The sequence below is a fragment of the Equus caballus genome, chromosome 14 (genome assembly GCF_041296265.1).
Source record: "Equus caballus isolate H_3958 breed thoroughbred chromosome 14, TB-T2T, whole genome shotgun sequence".
Classification (NCBI taxonomy): Eukaryota; Metazoa; Chordata; class Mammalia; order Perissodactyla; family Equidae; genus Equus; species Equus caballus.
Genome location: NC_091697.1, coordinates 54,445,182 through 54,464,789, shown reverse-complemented (window position 1 = coordinate 54,464,789; position 19,608 = coordinate 54,445,182). Strand labels below are relative to the sequence as shown.

The 19,608-nt window shown below is 47.1% G+C and overlaps 1 protein-coding gene across 8 annotated transcripts in view; it reads right to left on the bottom strand.

Annotated features, from left to right (window-relative positions):
- Positions 1–246: 246 nt before the first annotated feature.
- KLHL3 (kelch like family member 3) overlaps positions 247–19,608 on the bottom strand; it is a 133,971-nt gene continuing 114,609 nt past the window's right edge. For all 8 annotated transcript variants that reach the window (XM_023617647.2, XM_023617650.2, XM_001504327.6 and 5 more), the window contains 4 exons: positions 17,409–17,537; positions 13,700–13,840; positions 11,263–11,406; positions 247–4,860 (listed from right to left, as the gene is read on the bottom strand). In XM_023617647.2, coding sequence (XP_023473415.1) covers positions 4,832–4,860; positions 11,263–11,406; positions 13,700–13,840; positions 17,409–17,537 — 443 coding nt within the window. In that variant the 3' untranslated portion in view covers positions 247–4,831. The remainder of the gene's footprint in view (positions 4,861–11,262; positions 11,407–13,699; positions 13,841–17,408; positions 17,538–19,608) is intronic.

Sequence of the window (19,608 nt, the reverse complement as noted above, 5' to 3'; positions counted from 1 at the left end):
CACCGGGCAGCTGCCCACACCACTGAACACGTACTGGAGGAACTGGCCTCTCTGGGCCTCGCTGAAGAAGGTTTTTGTGGGTCTGGCACTGTGCTGAGGCCAGAGAACAGAGGCCAAAGGAACCCAGACCCTGCCCAGCCGACCTTAAGGGGAAAATTTTAAAATTTAAAGACAGCAGAAATAAGTCTGTCCTTTTCATGTCTGAGGCATAGTGAGAGGCTGGACTACAGAAATGAAATACCTAGAAAGGTTCTCACAGTTTGGCTTTTATTAAAATTAAAGTAACATACAGTATGGGAAACTAGAACACAATTCCTGTTAATATAACACATCCAAGGAACTGTTTCTTCAGCTATCACTGTAACAGATCAAGCATGTAACAAGTGTTCTTTTACAAGATATACGGTCCCTAAAATCCAAGCAGAGGACACCAGATCAAGGACCTTACCCATGCAATGTGTTGTATGGGGTATCAGTGATCGAGTCTGCCTGCCTGTGGACAACCACACAGACAGAGCACCCACACAGACATACACATTCAAGTGTCTTGAGTTTTCTTTCGGAGAAAGTATTTTACACATCATGTACAAGTTAAACAAGAAGTCCAACAAGGGTCCTTTATTGCCACTGAAAAAGGGGAAAAATAATTTGAAATCTCAAAACCAAAGGCAAGAACAAAGCACTAGAGCAATTCATTTCTCCAAACACCACAGACCCATGCATTTCTGCCGTGGCTGACACCATATCCACGAGTCACCGCACCCCATGACAAAGGCTGCACAAGGGCTACGAGGCTGTGATTATCCACCACGGAAGAAGCCTCTTCCATTCCCAGATGTCAGAAGTGCTGCCGGCTCCCCTGCTTGGTCAGTAGATACACAGCACAGCTGAACTTGAGGGGCTTAGGACTCTAAGTAGTGCAAACACTTAAAAAAAATTACATTCCAACCTCCTTTCTTCTCCAGGCAAACAGAGCCTTAAAAATTCCAGCTAACTGGAATATGAGTTCACTCAACCTCCCAACTTGATCCAACAAGGTGCAAAGGGAGAGCATGGAGGCAATTCAAATGGCACCTGTCCCAATAATAATAAAAATAAAGATTTTTTTTAAACGAGGCTAGTGATACATAAGTACACAAAATAGAGCCTGGAGTGTAGACACAGCTCAAGAAACAAGTTACAAGTATAGTATGAGCATCTACAAAGCATATGCTTAACACATTCTTAGGGGGATCGTGAGGAGTGACCCCTCTTTTAAAGTTCACAGACAATATGCCTCCAAAAGACATGCCTCCAAAAGCAGCAAAGGCCTTAAGCTGTTGGAAGCTTCAGAAGAACAAGGGGACAGAAGAGAACGAGGACTGGTCCGCTGGACCTAGGAAACTACTAGAAGTATAGGGCGGCGAGTAGGCCCTTCTCTGGGCTTCCCCACACCATGGCGTGCCAGGCTCAGTGCCAGGCAGTGAGAGCTGCCAGGAGATGGGCCAACTAGCCTCACCCCTGTGGAAAGCAGACTCCCAATAAAGTGGACAGGCAATCTAGATGCGTAAGTGCTGAGTCAAGCTTAACATTAGTCCCTAAGCAATTCAAGAAACATTAGTGATTGTGTTTTTAAATTCAGCAATCTCCCTTGAATATGGTGCAAGAAAGAAGTCAAAGAGTTAAAGAGACTTGTCTATCTGGAGCTACTGAAAAATCAGTTTTTGGAGGGTGAGAAACAAAGGGAAGACAGCTAAAGGCGTGAAGTATGTTTGAGAGTGAATGACATATAGAACACAACATTTCATTATCATGGACAATAAAAAGCAATTCAAATATCTTGAAAAATTATCTTATAAAAATATCTACATTAAAATTTTAGCCTGAAAGCTATAGCTTCAATTTTATAAAAAGGCAATCTTTGAAAGGATCTGGCTCAGGAATATATAAACTTTACACAACAGATATCAAAGTAAGACAGCTCAAAAAGCATCTTAGGGGATATTGCAACTGGTTTGTCATGAAAGAGAATTAAGTATTCTTATTGCATAGCAGAAAATGAGGTCACTTTCATTTGCATAATACTGCAACTTTTTAGATGGAGAGATGCCATTGGGTACTTATGAGAAATAACTTTGGAATTCAGAGTCTGACTTCTATGTCGTCCAAATCAGTATCCAAGTGGTGTCTAAGCTGCTTGTAACCTTGGACCAAATTCCATTTCATCACTGTGATCAGATTTCAGATACACCACTGGCAAAGCTGCATTCACAAGCAGTTGTGGCCACCTGAATGGGGGGCACTGGGGGTTCACCTACCACGTGGCCAGCACAGACTTGAAAGTAAGTCTGTTGTGTCCACTGTGGAGAGAATCGTACCAGGTGATAAAGAGACAGCAGGTTTTGGATGGCATCTGTGGGCAGCTGAACAGATTGGCTTTTTGGTGATGACGTACCAGTGTTCTAGTCCCCATGAGAAAGGACACATGAGGATGAAATGAACATGGCCTCAGCAGCACTACGGCAGGGGCAGTGCCTCCTGGGAAGGGAGATGTGAGGTGGAACCAATAGCAAAAATTCAAAAGCAGAAAACATAGCTGACTAGCTTTCAGGGAAGGGACCCTTTCTGGGACAATGACACACAAACCGTAGCCTCCCCAACACAAGCATGAAAGCCCAGCTCCCAGGGGCTGGGGAGGGGATGGGGAATTCACCTTTCACCTGAAATCAGGTGTTGTGCAAATAACACACATCAGGCCCCAGCCCAACCTCATCCCCACCATCCACACACACTCACCAAAACAAAGTCCCAAACCTTCCTCAGAGAGGGAGGAAGAACATTTGGAACAAAAAGCTCATTCCATCAGCCTCCGATCCAGAGCCAGGCAGAGCTCTGAAAACACAGGCATCCCCAGTGCTGGGTGAGACAGAGCACCCAACTAAAAGCATGGCTGATTCCTTTGGAGACATTTCTTCCAGCTCCACCGAAGCTGGATATTTTAGTCTCTTCCCAAGGCTACTAAAAATTCTGGGTGCCTTGGTGCTCTCCAGATGTCTCGCTGAAATAACACCTGCTCAACATCAGAAGGAGAAGTTCCCTCTTCAGGAGAGTTGAGTGTTTAGTGCACAATAAACATACAGTAAATACACAAAGTGGCCGACTAGCCAGGGAGGGCCCTGGGTTTTGGTTGGGGTCGTGGCAGGGGGGTGGGGGAACACTAATCTCCTGCAATATCTGCTTTGAAGTAGCCCAATTGTGTCAAAAGTTCAACATCAGGGTCTATAAAGGCCCCCACCTCCCTGCAGGTGGACCTTGGCATCATGGAGGGTCAAACCCCAGCCCCCAAAGTGGGAGGACTGTTCTCGAGACACAAGACTTCCCCTCCTTATGCCAGAAATTCCAACATAAGCAACTTGCTAGTTTAGAAAGAGCACAGCTTTAAGGTTATTTTTTTAAAATACAAATGACTCCATGTGCCCTTGAATACCCGCCTCCAGATGCTTGAAGTTCTGTCATTAATAATTTTACCTGTGAATTAGCAAAGCTCTCATCAAGCTCCTCTCTTAAAATGCAAGTACCCCTCAGAGAGATCACACATCCAAGGCCTACCACCATCTCCTCCCCTAACAGGGGAAGCAAGGAGGAGGCGGGTGTTCAGAGGGTTGGAGAGAGGGTACATGCCCTGGAATGGGGGAGAGCACAAGGAAAGGATATCAGACAGACATGACCATCATCACAAAGCGCTGAGGGCCAGCCCCAGCAAGCATACTCCTTTGAAGGCATCCATGTCCATCCAAATCACACATGACCCCATCCAATGCAGAGACAAACCCAGCTTTGGATTTGGAGGTAGGGTGACCTTTTACTCATCCTTTGAACCAGAACACTTTCGAGGGTAAAATGGGATGCTGTGAATAATTAAGCTTGGACTATAAGTGTAAATGGGGACTGTCCTATCCCGGGAAACCCAGAGGTAGGATCCTCTCTGAGATGATTATGGGCAGAGACTTTGGGTTTTGTTTTTGTTTTTCATGTATATCTTTTTCTCCAGTGTGTTAGTCATGGCTTCTATGAAAAGCTAGTTTTCCTGCTGAAAGACACAAAATCTCCCAAACCTGGAATCCATGACATCAAAGACCAGTGGCCTAAAGACTGGGCAGCTCTCTTCTGCTTCCCAGAGGAGAGCCCAAGGAAAAGCACCTGGCAGGGGAGTTGGGGACCCTTTGCTCCTAGTTCTGACGCACAAAGGACACGGTGCAGCTCTGAGCATGCCAGCTCCTCTGCAGACAGCGCCAGTAGTCAGGCCAGTGTGTGGGCATGGTCAAAGCACTGCCCCTCTAGCTAGTTATTTCTGGACATTCGCTGTCCAGCATGACCTCCAGCAGACAGCAGCTTTAGTAGTCTCGGGGGCCCAATGGGCGAATCCAGAAGAGAGGTTTCTGTGATTTGATTTTTAGCATAGGGGAAGGATCAGTAGTAAAGAAATCCAGTAGATTTTCACACACCCCCAACTCAGTGAAACACCATGTTCTACACACAGACACACACACACACACACACACACAAACACACATATACACACACTGTCCCTGTAGAAACACAAAAAAGCCCAAAGGTGACACCTGGAGCTATCAGGAGCCCACTGCTCAAGGCAAAGGCCAAAACACCTCAGGGAGCAGGAGATGGGTCACCGGTGTTCCACCAGCTCGCCACTCTGCCAAGTCAGAGGAGGGTGGCTCTCGCTCCACTGCAGACTCTTGCAGCGAGTGGCATCCAGCAGTCGTGGTCCCACTGTTCTGAGTCACAGGCAGCACCCCTCCCTTCCTCCACATCCTGGCAGTGGGAGTTGGGGTCACAAGGGCTTGTGAATTACAGCAACACCTACGATGAAAGGGGGAGAAAGTTATCATCTTAGCTTCTCCAGTTATTCAGAGTCCCAAGGAGTTCATGAATCCAAGACAGCCCAAGCCACGGCCAAGGGAAATGGGCACAATTTGTATCCAAATATTGAAGGGCCTCTGGACTCAGGCTGCCAGCAGATGGCTGTTTCTCACTCGAACAGCCAAGTCCCCCACAAGGTATGTGAGCCCATGAACATATGTGAGCCCATCAACACCAGGTTAGTGTCTCACCCCACATCATCACATGGACTCACCTCGTATTGTAACCACTCCCCTTCCCAACCCCAGCACTCAGCTTAACGACGCTCAGCACCCTCAGTGAAAACCCAGAGGGAGCTCCACAGCTCTGCATTTGTATCATTTTCAGAGAAAGTGATGAGTTATTCACGTCTACTTTTAGAAGACACTAAAACGACCTGGAAAGAACAGTGGACTGACTTCATGGAAGTAAGAAAAACTGAATTCCCATCTTACTTCTGCCACCAGTCAAGCTGCACTGTGGCCTCAGACAAGTCCATTTATCTCTTTAGGTTCAGTTCCCATAATAGTCAACGTCATCTAACTGAAAGAACCCTCCGGTGCTAAATTCTATACTTGGATAAACACTCCAGAGGAGCGATGTCAGCATCACAGTGGAGTGAGTTGTTCTCTCAGTCTCTCCCCTTTAAGTTACACCTAAATGGACAATCATTAACCAGCAGAGGACTCCCCGCACAGCACAGCAGGACTTCCAAGAGGCCCACACAGCTATACGTCTGAAGGCAGGTAGACTGGATCCTTGGGAGGCAGTAGAACTAAGTAACTGCACCCTTCCCAACCCCAGGGGCAGTGAGCCAGTTTGTGGGTCCTTACACAGCAGCTGCGCACAACTGTAGGAGGAGGCAGGGAAAGCCCGGCCTGTGCAAATGCTTGCAGAGTTGCAGCCCATCCACAGGATTGCTCTGCACCAATCGGTGGTGGCTTAGCCACCGTGTGAGTGCCCCTCACCCCAGTGCAGCACAGGCAAGAAGGTGCCCTGCCTGCTCAGAAGGCACCCCCACCCATGGAGACAGCAGCCTGAGGAACCCACTGAGTGGTGGGTCAGCCCCGACATGGGCACCTCTTGGCCTTAGTGCAGCACAGACAAGAAGGCATCCCACTCACTCAGAAGGCATGCCACTCGTGGAGCACAGCAGCCTGAGGGACCCACCAAGTGGCAGCTCAGCCCCAACATGGGTGCCCCTCACCTTTAGTGCAGCGCAGGCAAGAAGGCTCCCCACCTACTCAGAAGGCACCCCACTTGTGGAGCACAGCAGCCTGAGGGACCCACTGAGTGGCAGCTCAGCCCCTGCATGACTGCCCCTCCCGCCTGGCACCCAGCAGCTCAGCCAGCCCCCTGCTGAGCACAGAGGCCCCACCTATGATGCCCAACCCACCTGCCCATTGCAGAGGCCCTGCCCACATGAGCACAACCTGCAGAGCAGCTGCAGCCAGTCCAGGGGAATGCAGAACAGCCCTACCAGCACAACTTCCAGCAGATGAAGTGAGATCAGAAAACACAGCTCCTGCCCACCCTCCAGCAGTGGGAGGTGGAATCTGCAACTTCATACTACCACAAATGAAGCAGCAAAGGACCACTTCATCAAACTCCATGAAGGCTACAGTAACACTTCAGAGCAGAAGGAAAATGACAAGTCTCCAGAAACCAATCCTGAACTCACAGAAATTTACAATCTAAATGACAGAGAATTCAAAACAGTTATCATAAAGAAACTCAACAAGTTACAAGGAAACTCAGGAAGACAGTTCAATGAGCTCAGGAATAAAATTAATGAGCAGAAGGGCTATTTCACCAAAGAGATTGAAACTCTTAAAAAAAAAAAAGACAAACAAACTCTGGAGATGAAGAAGACAATGAATTAGATAAAAAATAATCTAGAATCCGTAAAAAATAGAGCAGATTCTATGGAAGAACAGAATTAGTGATTTAGAGTATAGAAATCTAGAAATGCTTAAGGTGGAGGAAAGAGAAATAAGAGTTTTTTTTAAATGAAGAAATTCTTTGAGAGACATTCAACTCAATTAGGAAAAGCAACGTAAGGATTATAGGTATTCCAGAGGGAGAAAGGAGCAAAGAGCTTGTTCAAAGAAATAATAGCTGAGAACTTCCCAAACCTGGGGAAGGAGCTGGAGTTACAAGCACATAAAGCCAGTAGAACCCCTAATTACACAGATGCAAAAAGACCTTCTCCAAAGCACAGACTATTAAAACTGGCAAAAGCCAATGATAAAGCAAAAGTATTAATGGCAGCAAGGGAGAAGAAGAAAACCTACAAAGAAATCCCTATCTGGCTTTCTGAGGATTTCTCAGCAGAAACCTTACAGACTAGGAGAGAATGGAACGATATATTCAAAATACTGAAAGACAAAAACTTTCAGCCAAGAATATCCAGCGAAACTATCCTTCAGATATGATGGAGAAATAAAAGCTTTCCCAGATAAACAAAAGCTGAGGGAGTTCACCATCACTGGACCTGCCTTACAAGAAACAATGAAGGAAGCCCTCCTACCTGTAACAAAAAGGCGAAGGTTTATAAAACCTTGAGCAAGGAGATAAATAGACAGAATCAGAAAACTGCAGATCTATATCAGAATAGGTCAGTAAACACTTAATTATAACATAAAAGACAAAGGGAAGGAAAGCATCGAAAATAACTATAAACATTTCAATTTAGGGGCTGGCCCCATGGCCCAGTAGTTAAGTTCATGCACTCCGCTTCGGTGGCCCAGGGTTTCACTGGTTCAGTTCCTGGGCACGGACATGGCACCGCTTCTCAGGTCACATTGAGGCAGCGTCCCACATGCCACAACTAGAAGGACCCACAACTAAAAATACACAACTATGTGCTGGGGGGATTTGGGGAGAAAAAAAGCAGAAAAAAAAAAGATTGGCAACAGTTGTTAGCTCAGATGCCAATTTTAAAAAAATAAAAAATAAATAACTATAAACATTTCAATTTAGTCACAAACTAACAACACAGAAAAGAATAATTTGTGACAATAATAACTCAGAAGGGAAAGAGGAAAGGGATGGAACACTCCATACATGTCTGTATGTGTTACCATGTTAGCCAAGATGAACCATACTCAATAGCAAACTTTGTGAATCCGTGTATGACTCTAAAATCTCACTGTAATATACTGAGATATGACAGATACTGTAGGCTGATTTAGCCAACTTCCTTCTACTTATCCTCTATTAATAGAGACTGGTAAATTATGAGTTCAGCTTCCCCACCTTGCAGCTGGAAGTGCCATGTGACCCAGTCCTGGCCCCCATGAAAATGATGCCAGCCTGCCAGTGCTACAGTTTGGGCTTTGTCCCTTGTCCTGCCTGGAATGCTCATGCAAGGCCCAAGGGGAAGCAGCAGCTGTTGATAAAGTTGGCAGAACAGAAAAGAGAAAAGAGACCTGATTCTTCAATGACAGTCTGAGCCACTAGACCAGCCATGGATTTCTTTCTGCCTGAGACAAACACACTCCTTCCTTATTTAAGCAAATATCTGTCTGTTTTTCTGGTATCCACAGCTGAAGAAAATCCTAACTTACAAGTAAGCCCTACAGGTAAGGTGTAACTAGAACCTTATTTTAACATATTCCCATGACTATAAAATCTTCTGGTTGAAGACGAGATTGAGAGAACATTGCTCAAAGAAACCCCAGGATACCCTACAGTGAGATTCTGCTAAGACATTCATTTCATGCTTATTCCTGAATAAAGGTGCAGACATAAAAGCTCAGAGGCGGGCAGAACCTGAGTTCTCAGCCCCAGACGTACTGCCTGACCTTGAGGACATCTTGTCTGCACCCCACGCTTCTCTTTCACAAAGTAGTATTTTTTTAAAAGCAGGTTCCTGTATTGCTTTTTTATATAAGCTTTCTCTTTTGATTATAAAAGTAAAATATTCTCATTATGGAAAATTTGGAAAACGCAGAACACAAAGAAAAAAACTTTAATCCCTTCATGCAAAGAGGATCACGATTATCTTTTTGGAATTTTTCCTGGCTTCTAATAATAGTCATGATCATTTACCGAGTGGTTTCTATGTGCCAAGCAGGCATTGTGCTAAGCGCATTCCAACTATTATTGCAATTCATTCTGAGAACAGCCCGAAGAAGCTTAGGATAATTTTATTCTCATTTTACAAATGAGAAAACAGGTTCGGTCCTATGGTCACCTTGCCCCACATCCCAGGGCCAGTGGCAGAGCTGGGATGCAACGTCAGATCTGACTCCCACATCCACTTCCTTCAGCAGCAGCGCGTCAAACCCCCGTGATGCAGCTACCTGACTGAGCTCTCGCGGCACATGCACTCTGCATCCTCCTTTTTTAACCTCAGTCCATCACAAACATTTTCTCATGACATTAAAAAGACTTCCACTGTGTAATTTCTCCGCAATTTATGTAAGCATTTCCCTCATTAAGTAGGTCTCAGTTTTTTGCTATGATAAATAATGCTCCATTAAATAACTTTGTCCTAAATCTTCGGGTTTCAGGACATTTCCTTAGATTCTAAGATAATAGATTCACTCAGTCAATGGATCTGAACACAAATTGCACATCTCCTTGTCTCCTTCCCACCTACTTCTGGAGTGGGCAGACATGAAGAAATGGGCATGAAATATTCAGGCCATAAATCAAATTCTAACCTCTCACCCCTGAGCCTTCCCCTATCCTGAAGGCAGGTGTGGAGCCAGGGATCCCTCACTGGCCTCACGGCCTTGTACTAGAAAATGCCCTGTACTTCCCACTACAGCTTCGAAAAGAAAATGATAGTGCTGGGTTATTTAATAATTAACCATGAGAACAGAATCATTCTAGGACCAAAACGCCTCTAAAATCTTTTATATTTACTCAAGAAAAATCCTAAATGAGGGGAAAAAAGTGAAATAAGTTCATTGCAATTGAAGCCTTGTGTTGAGAGAATAGGATACAAACTCCTTTGAGCCTGCAAGGCACAATTTTCCTTCACACTGACATTCAAACAGGATGCAATGATTCACCTTTCTAATACAAAATGGGAACAAGAATACCATTGGAGTCCTGGTGTAGATTGAATGAGATAATGGTTGTAAAATACTTAAGATAATGCCTGGCACATTGTATGTACTCAATAAATAAATGTTAGCTCTAACTAGTCCAGTTTCTGGAAAACCAGATACAAGGAGCTGGGCTACATCGTGGATATATAGGCTTGCTTATATCCCTACAGACCCCCGACCTCAGCAGCACCAACTTTGATCCCATTCCCAGCACCTCACCAATCCCATCACACACATTCCCCAAGAACAAGCCTCTACAGCAGCCTCACGCCTTACTCCTCCCTCCAGCCTCTTGCCTGGAATGCTTTATCTCTAACCCTGAGCTGCAGCAGTCCAAAGAGAATGGGCTTAGGAGTCAGACCTGGGTTTGAATTCTGACTCTGCCGTGTTTTAGTTGTGCGGCCTTGGGCAGGTTACTTAAACTCTCCAAACCTCAGTTTCATCATCTGGAACATGGAAGGGTGCAGTCCCAGTCCATATATGATGTACCTAACACACTGCCCCATGGCTCACAGAAGGGGTACCAGCAAAGGACAGCTATCTGCGTGACTGCAACACACCTCAAGTTTAATCAAGCCCCATCTCCTCCAGGAGGCGTTCCCTGACTCTGCCAGTTCTCACCTGTCATGTCCTAAAGCCTGTACAGTGAGTGCCACTTAGAACTTAAGCATACATCATCTTGCATTTCCTGTTTTGTGTATGCAGGTCTTATCTTTCCAAGTTAATTTCTGGAAAGCAAGAACTGTATCTTACTCTATCTCCAAGCCCAGCAAAAAAACAGACCAGGAATGGCAATGAAATTCTAAAGCCTTCTATGACAACTCAAATTTGCTGGAAGAGACTCCCTGTTAAGAAGAATGCAGGGGCCGGCCCGGTGGCGCAGTGGTTACGTTTGCACATTCCGCTTCTCGGTAGCCCGGGGTTCGCCAGTTCAGAACTTGGCACGCCATGCTGTGGTAGGCGTCCCACAGATAAAGTAGAAGAAGATGGGCACGAATGTTAGCTCAGGGCCAGGCTTCCTCAGCAAAAAGAGGAGGACTGGCAGTAGTTAGCTCAGGGTTAATCTTCCTCAAAAAAAAAAAAAAAGAAAAAGAAAAAAGAAGAATTCAGAGGCTGCATTCAGGTTCACTGGGGAAACAAGTGCTAATTATGGGTATCTGTCATGGGCACAGAATGAAGGAGTGGTGACATCTGACAGTTATCTGCCATCCCTGGAGGAGGTACTCAGTCCCAAGTTAAGCAAGCTTTCCCCCAGCGAACCCACCCAGGGCCTCCATGGGTCGGGATGGAGCACACTGACCTGCGTAGCTCCGCCCCGTGCTCATGTTTGTTGGCAGCAGCGTCCACTTGTCAGTGACGGGATTGTAGTACTCCACTGAAGCCAAGTTGCAGGATCCATCATCCCCTCCAACCACATACAGGAGCCCATTCACTGCACAGACCCCTGGAAATCGAACAGAAGCCATAGGAGACATTATAGCAGGAGCACAAGGGATCAGGTGGAGGAGGGAGAAATCTGGATTACCCCAGAGGCTCGTTTCCCTCCCCTTCGTGGTAGCAGAGAATCGGCTCCATGAGAGTTTGCTCAACAGAGGAACACACTGACAGCAGCCACTGGGCTCCGAGGATCCCCGTTTCTAACAAAGTCACTGCTCTGACCAGGGAGCTTTCACTGCTACATGGCCCCACAGATGTTCCCTGCCCCGACCCTATAAATACGTAGAGCATTATGGACGGGCCCCTCTCTACCAGAGCATGCCCACAGTCCATGCAGACTCCCCATATCCAGCCTGAGCTACGGAATCAGACAATTCAGGGGACTTTATGCACGCTACTCCCACTCTGCTTGGACGTTTCTCCCTGACAAACCCTGTTATATCCATACTGTATGGCGCTAATGGTTGTAGCTGTGATCCCTTTATATGACTGGGGTCTAATCCCACACACAAAGCCCAGGGACGAGGCACTCCTCCCACCCTGATCTCAGTGAGCTGGTTTTGGGGCAAGGCCTCATGCAGCAGGGACTCAAGAGTAGGAAAATGTAATTATTGCTCATCAAAATTTTAAAAAGGCCATAATCCAATATGCTGTGTATCTTTTCAAAATTACATTAAAGGCTTGAAGATGATTAAATAGTGAGAGTATAAAAGGCACCCCTTTCCTGGATGGTGTCAAAAGCACATGTGCTCTCTCTGACTCAAAAATTCCACTTCTGGCCTTTTACTCTAAAGAAATAATTTTAGATGCGTGCACTGATTAACTATAAGGACCAGTTATAATAACCAAAGCATTACTTATAGGAAAGATGGAAATAACCTAAATGTCCAATAGTAGATTTGTTATTTAAACTATGATTAGCCATTGAAAATAATATGTAAATATATTTAGTGTTATAATAAGACATTCATGAGAGATTGTAAAGTAGATTAAAAAGGCAGATGATAAAACAGTATGACAGTGTGATTCCATTTTTGTTATAAAAATAGGGCCGACCCGGTGGTGCGGTGGTTAAGGGAGCACATTCCGCTTCAGTGGTCCGGGTTTCGCCTGTTCGGATCCCGGGTGCGAACATGGCGCCGCTTGGCAAGCCATGCTGGGTCAGGCATCCCACATTTAAAACGTGGAGGAAGATGGGCATGGATGTTAGCTCAGGGCCAATCTTCCTCAACAAAAAGAGGAGGATTGGCAGCAAATGTTAGCTCAGGGCTAATCTTCCTCAAAAAAAATAAAAATAAAAATAATCTATATGTGAACGTGTATAAATACACACATTTACACCTGAACCTAATTCTCGAACTCTAGATAGACCAGCTGTCTTGAGGGTTCTGTAACTCCTTGCTCATGTGGCTTAAGGCCAAATGCCAAGTTATATCACAGCAGGCTTAGGCAATGAGCAAATTAATAAATGCCCCTCTGTTTACACTTTCAACAAGTCAGCTACAAATGGGTTTAGTAAACAGGTAATTTGAGTATAAAGGAAATAAATCTGCCTGAAAGTCACCTGTTTGTCTTTCCAGCCTGGGAAGTTGGGCTAAGCCAACACTTTCATAGAGTAATTAGGCATAAAGTAAGATATTCCAACACAGGATGTGACCCACAGGACAAAGTCCTAAAAGGAAATCGCTTAATAGGGGTATCAGGTTCCAGGAATAAAAACCTAACCACTCTAAGGTAAATCATTCCTACAGGAAGGGAAAGGGGAAGAGAAGGAGAAACAGGAAGTACAAAGAGAGGAATAAGGGACATGCTCCCGCGGGAGAGTGAAGCAGGGACCTGGCTACCCCTAAAAGGAGGGAGATTGGCTCAGGTGGGAAGGGAGAGGCTTGCACAGCCAGGCACTGGCAAAGAAAGGATAGAAACAAGTGTCATTGTCTGGCCATGTCCACATAGCCCTGTGCTTAGCTGCCCAACAAAGCCATGGGCAGGTGACACGGATGGCAACCAGAGGGCTTTTCTGGGTCTGTGTCCATGTGTGCACAGTGAAAGTCACCATCCTTCACTGGGAGGGAAGGAACCATCTGCACCTAAGTGGGGGCCCCTAGGGCTAGCTCTTGGGGTTCCAAGCTCTCCCCTCCCTTAGCCTAGAGCCTGCTCGGAAAATGGACACTCCCTATTCAGGACGAAAGCTGAGGCCCAGGCTCTGGGAGTCTCTCCCCTCTGCCTCTCCTTTAGAGCTGGCGTTTGCAAAGAGAAAGGCCCACGGCCCCCAAGGGGAGAAGGAGAGAACAGCACGTTACCTGCATTGCGCCGGCACATGTTCATGTCAGCCACCTGCTTCCAGGTGTTTGTCCCAGGATCGTAAACCTCAACGCTCTTCCTCACCAGGGGCCCGTCATGCCCACCTGTGGCATACAGCTGTCCGCTGAGGACCCCAACCCCTGAAAGGCAGAGCACAGTGAACCAGCCTCAGGCTGGCTACAGTGACCAGAAACCAGGAGGCCTGGTGTCCAGTCCTGGACAGCCATCACCAGCAGGTGTACATGGGGAGTGCTGCTTTGTCTCCCTGGACCTCAGTGTCCTCATCTTAAGACAAATACAATGACACCCTGCCCACCTCACAAGACTGTCAACCTGAAAACCTCGAAATATAAAGCAAACAGGACCCCATTTCTATTTAAAGAAACACATATATAATATGAATAAGATATGAAGTAGATATAATAGATATGTAATACATATCTAATATATAATAGATATGTATGTACAAAATGGGGAGAGAGGGTTTATATGCAAAAGAAAAAAGACTGAAAGAAATCCACCAGAACCAAGACTAGTTATTTCCGGGTGGTAAAATTACATTTGTCCTCCGTCTGACTCTCTACCTCGTCGCGTTTTCCTACAATGTTGTATTACTTTTATTCCTCAGCCTCGTATTCATTGAGTAAAAAGAGTGAAAAATGGAGCTAGGCCCCCGGCAGGTGCGCTGGGGTCATTACCCCTGCTTGTCCTGAAGCGGAAGCTGCTCTCTGCCCGCATGCTCTCCTCCTAGACGGCGGGGGACATTCAACCACTCACCATGTTCGTGGGCCTGAGCCGACTGCTAGGACTGCATCATTTACCAGTTCCGGTGCAACCTTTTAAAATCCTTTAACACAAGCCAAGGAAATCAAAGCCAGGATGAAGGAGGGTGGCACAGTCCCCTAGAAAGAACAACTGACCAGATGGCGGGTCACCTGGTTTCTGGACCTGTGTCTCTAACGTGCCCGCCTGGTGAACCTTCCCCTTGCTGGGCCTCACTGTTCCCATTTGTAAACTGAGGCAGTGGACTAGACCCGTGGTTCCAGTGGACCATGGACTACTCCACTCCACGGACAGGCTGCATCTCAATCCGCTGGGGAGATGTTGAAAAGATAGATTCCAGGGCCTCACTCCCAGAGACACCGCTGAGGAATCAGAAAAAGTACCTCAGGTGTTAGGACGTGCAGCCAGGTTTCAGACCCAAGGACTGGATGTCTGGAATATAAACTTCATATGGACAAGGACCATGTCTGTCTTATCACGTCTGTTTCCCTGTTGCCTGATGGTGGGTAGTGGGTTCTCAACAAACATTGTCTGAATGACAAACTAAGTGAAATCCCACACAGTTATGTGGGTGTGCTGGTGGTTCCTCGCAGTTGCCCTGAACTAACAGCAGATGGTGGTGTTGCGTCAACAATTGCTACCTAATGGGCTTGGGTTTAATAAAATTCAGTGTGTTCCAAAGCTGCCTCACCCTCCCCTCCCCTGTGCACACGCTGGGACCCAGAGATGGCCTCCTTTCCTCACCACCATCTGCTGGCACTGCCCACACCCTGCTGTGGAGGCAAGCAGCCTCCCAGGCACTCAGGGGCACCAGTGGCCTTTTGCAGCCTCTTCTGCAAATGGTCACCCAGAGGTTTCCTGGACCCAGAGCCACAGGGTCTTCAGCCACTAAAGAACACCCACCTTGACAAGTATGTGGGTCCCCATCTCCAAAGGTGAGGCTTCCCCAGATCTTAGGGACATGAAGCACCAAACAAAGGCTAACCTGGGAGCCTGAGGCCAGGGCTCTGATAGTAACCTGAGGAAAGAATCCACCTCTGGAGAGAGATGGTCCCCTGAATCGAGGTCACGGTGCCTCCCCGGGACACAGGCAGTAGATGTGTCACCATCCAGGACCTCCAGCCCAGCTGAGAGGCAGGAGCAGGGCCAAGTGTCTCCACTCAGCAACAACCCCTGGGCAGCCTGGCAGACACAGAGCAGCATAGCCTCAGCCCCATCCAAGAGGAGCCTGCACTTCCTGAGGCAGCTCTGCGCACATAGCTCCACGTGGGGCTGCCCCTCCACACCCTCTGCTTGAGACGCTCCTGGAAGCAGCCACACATCTCAGTGCTGCTGCACTCCTGCGCAGCTGGCCCCACATCCTTGAGCTCTGAACTTGCTCTCACACCTCAAGTCACATAGAGGGTTTCTAGGGAGGACAAAGAAGACTCTATCAAGACACTATAAACCAAAACTACCAAAAGAGCTCCATGAAGGGAGAAGAACCATGGGATGTGTGAATTGAATTGGTCCCTCAGGAACATCTACTGCAACCCACTCATTTCATGCCTGAGGAATCAGAGGCCAGAAAGGGGGAAGAGACTTGTCCAACATCACACGGCAAGTTTAAGCAGACCCAGCACCAAAGCTCAGACCTCCTGACTTCCAGGCACCTGCTCCATGTTCAGAAGGGCCAACTGGTCAGGATCAGCAGAGACAAGCTCCCTAAAAACAGCGTGCCAAACATAAATGTCTCTTAGATGGAATAATATAGTTTTTTCTTTTCTAACCAGTGGGAGCACACAGGTTCTTGAAAAGTATTAAAATAGCATAATTTTTAAGGAATGCTGAGGAAGTGGTCATGTGTTTGGTACTGTAAAATGAGATCACAACTCAATCTTCAAAAATATAAAAAAAGAGAAAGGAAAAGCACTGTGGGGGAAAAACTCCCAATTGTGGCTTCCCTTCCCAGGAGTCACAAAGCCTTCCCGCCAGGCCCAGGGTGGTCATCGGTCACCACTCCCCACCTGCCCACTGCCCCCATCTGTCTTTCCAGACCCCTTCCCTTGGGCCTGTAAGATGATGGGGGAAGACAAAGCAGGGAAGAAGAGGCTGTTGCTCCACTTCCTGGAAAATCCCAAAGGACCACACAGCTCCTAGTCTTCCCACAGGAAGCGGAAGTGACCCACATTTGGGAGGTCATTCTCTTCCCATGTAGGGGAGGGGATTGAAGTGGGGAAAGTTGGGGTGCAGGGGAAGACATAAGTTTATCTCCAAATGTGAACACTAATAGCTTGGCTTTCCAGCCCCAAGACAGGCAAGCTAAAAAAGCTAAAGCTTTTTCCACTGAAGACTGGGAGAGCATGCTTGTCTTACTACTTCTGAGAATGAGATTCTAATAATTTGTGGGTCAAAAAGCTAACTTTGAAGTGAGACAGACCTTAGCAGGAATCCTGACTGTGCCATTTACTAATGAAGCCTGCCTGTGCCATTTACTAATGAATCCTGACTGTGCCATTTACTAATGATAGGACCCTGGGCAAATCACTCAACTCCTGGTCGACTTACCTCCTAAACCTGTTGAGTGAAATTAATATTGTGTCTACCCTTTAGGGCTGTGGCGAGGATTAATAAATTGAGGCATAGACAGTGCTTATTAGGACAGGGCTCGGCACATAGCAAGGCTTTACTTTCAAGAGCTGCAGACACCTCCACAGAAACAGAAGGGATGATGATGAAGAGAATATTATCTCATCCATTTTCTAGCAAAGTGATCCCCAGGGAAAGGTTAAGTTACAAGGGTCTGTGTCAAGCTGCAAAGATGCTAGTGGGATTATATGCATTAAAAGGAGAGAAGACGGAGGTAGAATAATGTTAAGCTGTTGGTCTCCACATCTACCTGTGAGCAAATCCCACGTAGCCTGCACCCTGAGGCTCCCCCCGTACCTGCGCCACTGCGGCGGGTGCTCATGTCTGCCACATACGTCCACTCATTGGTCGCTGGGTTGTACTGCTCCACAGTGCTCAGGCACTGGCGGGAAGCCCCATCATAACCCCCGACAGCATACAGCTTCCCTGGAACAGACAAAGAGGCTGAGAGAGCGGTGCTGAGGACGCTGGCATGGAGCCAGAGAACAGCTGAAACTCCATCTTTAACCCAGCGGGGCACCCTCACCTCCACCAGAGTTCAGGGCCCCATCCCTCCAGAGGGACTACTGACTTACTCCCCAACCAGGATAAGCATCCTTCACATCTCTGCCTTCTACTTCCTCTTAAGCCCCAAGCTCCTTGAAGCAGTACTGAACCTCTTTCTAAATAAGCGCTCCAAATACCCAGTGCGAAGCTACGGCCTAGCATCACTGGGGCTCAATGTGTTCTTGCTGGTGAACGGTGTTAGGTCTTCTCCAGAACAAGGCACCAAAGAGATGGAAAGCTACAGGGCCCCAGATACAGGCAGGCAGGCCAATTTTCTGGCTAAAGGCTCACAATAGCAGATAGAACAAATATGGAAAAATATTCTTCAACGTGTACCCAAACCCTGTCTTAGCCATGGTTCATCCTCCAGCCACAACTCTGGCAGGTGGAGTGTGTGGTGGGAGTGCCCTGTGTGCACTCTTGGCTGGGGTGACCAGAATTTATCTGCAGAATCCTTTGTGACCTCTGAGCTATGCACAAGGACCCTGAAGCAGCATCACCTATTTTTAAAATAGGAATATCATAAGCTGTTATCTAAGAGCATCATTTCTGCTTGGAGTTAGGGGTGAGGTTGGGCAAAGGGGCAGGAAATTGGTATTTGAGCTCTCCCAGAGAAGAGATTCAAACATTTTGGGTTTAATATGTAGTCTTAGAATACAGTAGGAGGGTTTCTTCACTGTGTATGTGACAGTGTGTGTGTGTATGTGCATATGTGTGTATGTGTGTGTGTGTGCGCGTGCATGTGTGGCAGGGGGAGTCCTACCTCCCCTGTGGGCCTCAGACCTCTGGGGAACCATGGAGTTATAACAAGGATCTTAAACACTAGCTGCAGACTAAATAAACACTGCCAGATGCAAATGCAAATCTACTCAACAGAGTCACTTAATCAAAAGATTTTTTTTGTCAATATGTGCTTTCTTAATGGAGCAATACCAAGAGTACAATTAGTATGTGAAAATCTGCAATTATTTTTAGTTAGAAAGAGATTCTCAGGCTCAAAACTGTGCTCTACCATCAGGACTACTGTCACATCAAAGGTAAAAATATTTCTTCTTCTATTATTGAGCCTGGTTTTGTTTTCTGCCCCACAGTCCTGTCAACTGGCCCTTCTAAAAGAAATGGGTGCCTGCTCCCTGATTCTCCCCCTACCCAAGCCAGAGGGGAAAATCCCGACTCGGCAGCTCCTCCGGGGTACAGGTCACTCTCATGGTGTGTGCTGGCTCGGATGCAACAACGTGTCCACCTGGCTGCCCACCCCTTGTCAAAGCCTACACCACTCGGGGAGGAGACGAGAAGCTCCTAAGGGCAACCCCAGTCAACTGAAAACCTTATTCTCCGTCACACACCACCTCCACTCTGTTGGGAGCTTCTGCCCAATCTCCAAGCCTCACTGTCCCCTTCCCAAAGCAGGGATTCTTCCAGGCAGCCAGCAGCAAACGATCCCGATTTTCACTTTTTTTTTTCCAGTGTCATTCAGACTACACAGCCACAGTAAGGAGAGGACGGGAGGGAGGAGAGTACTGTGGAGAGCTATATCCACAAGGCCACGGTGAAGCAGAGTCCACATAAGATTCTCCCTCAACGTCCTCGTCAAAGCTGTACACTGGACTCTCTCCCGCCCCAGGATGACCCACAGCCGAAACAGCTTCAACGTCAGGGTGGACAAGACAAACAAATTCCCAGTCTGTCCTCTGCGTCCACAGCGCATGCTCCACACAGCACTTCCTCCACCGACAGAGCATGCTCACAGAAGCCTCTGTCGAGGGGAGTATTTCAAATCACTACCGTGAAGGCACCTCCTCTAACCCCACCGACTGTTCCAACCCTGCGTCAGCGGAAAAATACCCACTCAAGGTCTCTCCTTGAGTGTATTAACAGGGATCTGCTATTTTTAACCCCTACTCTATTGTCTGATATTCCTGGCTAAGGAACAAGGCGGGAAATGGAAAGG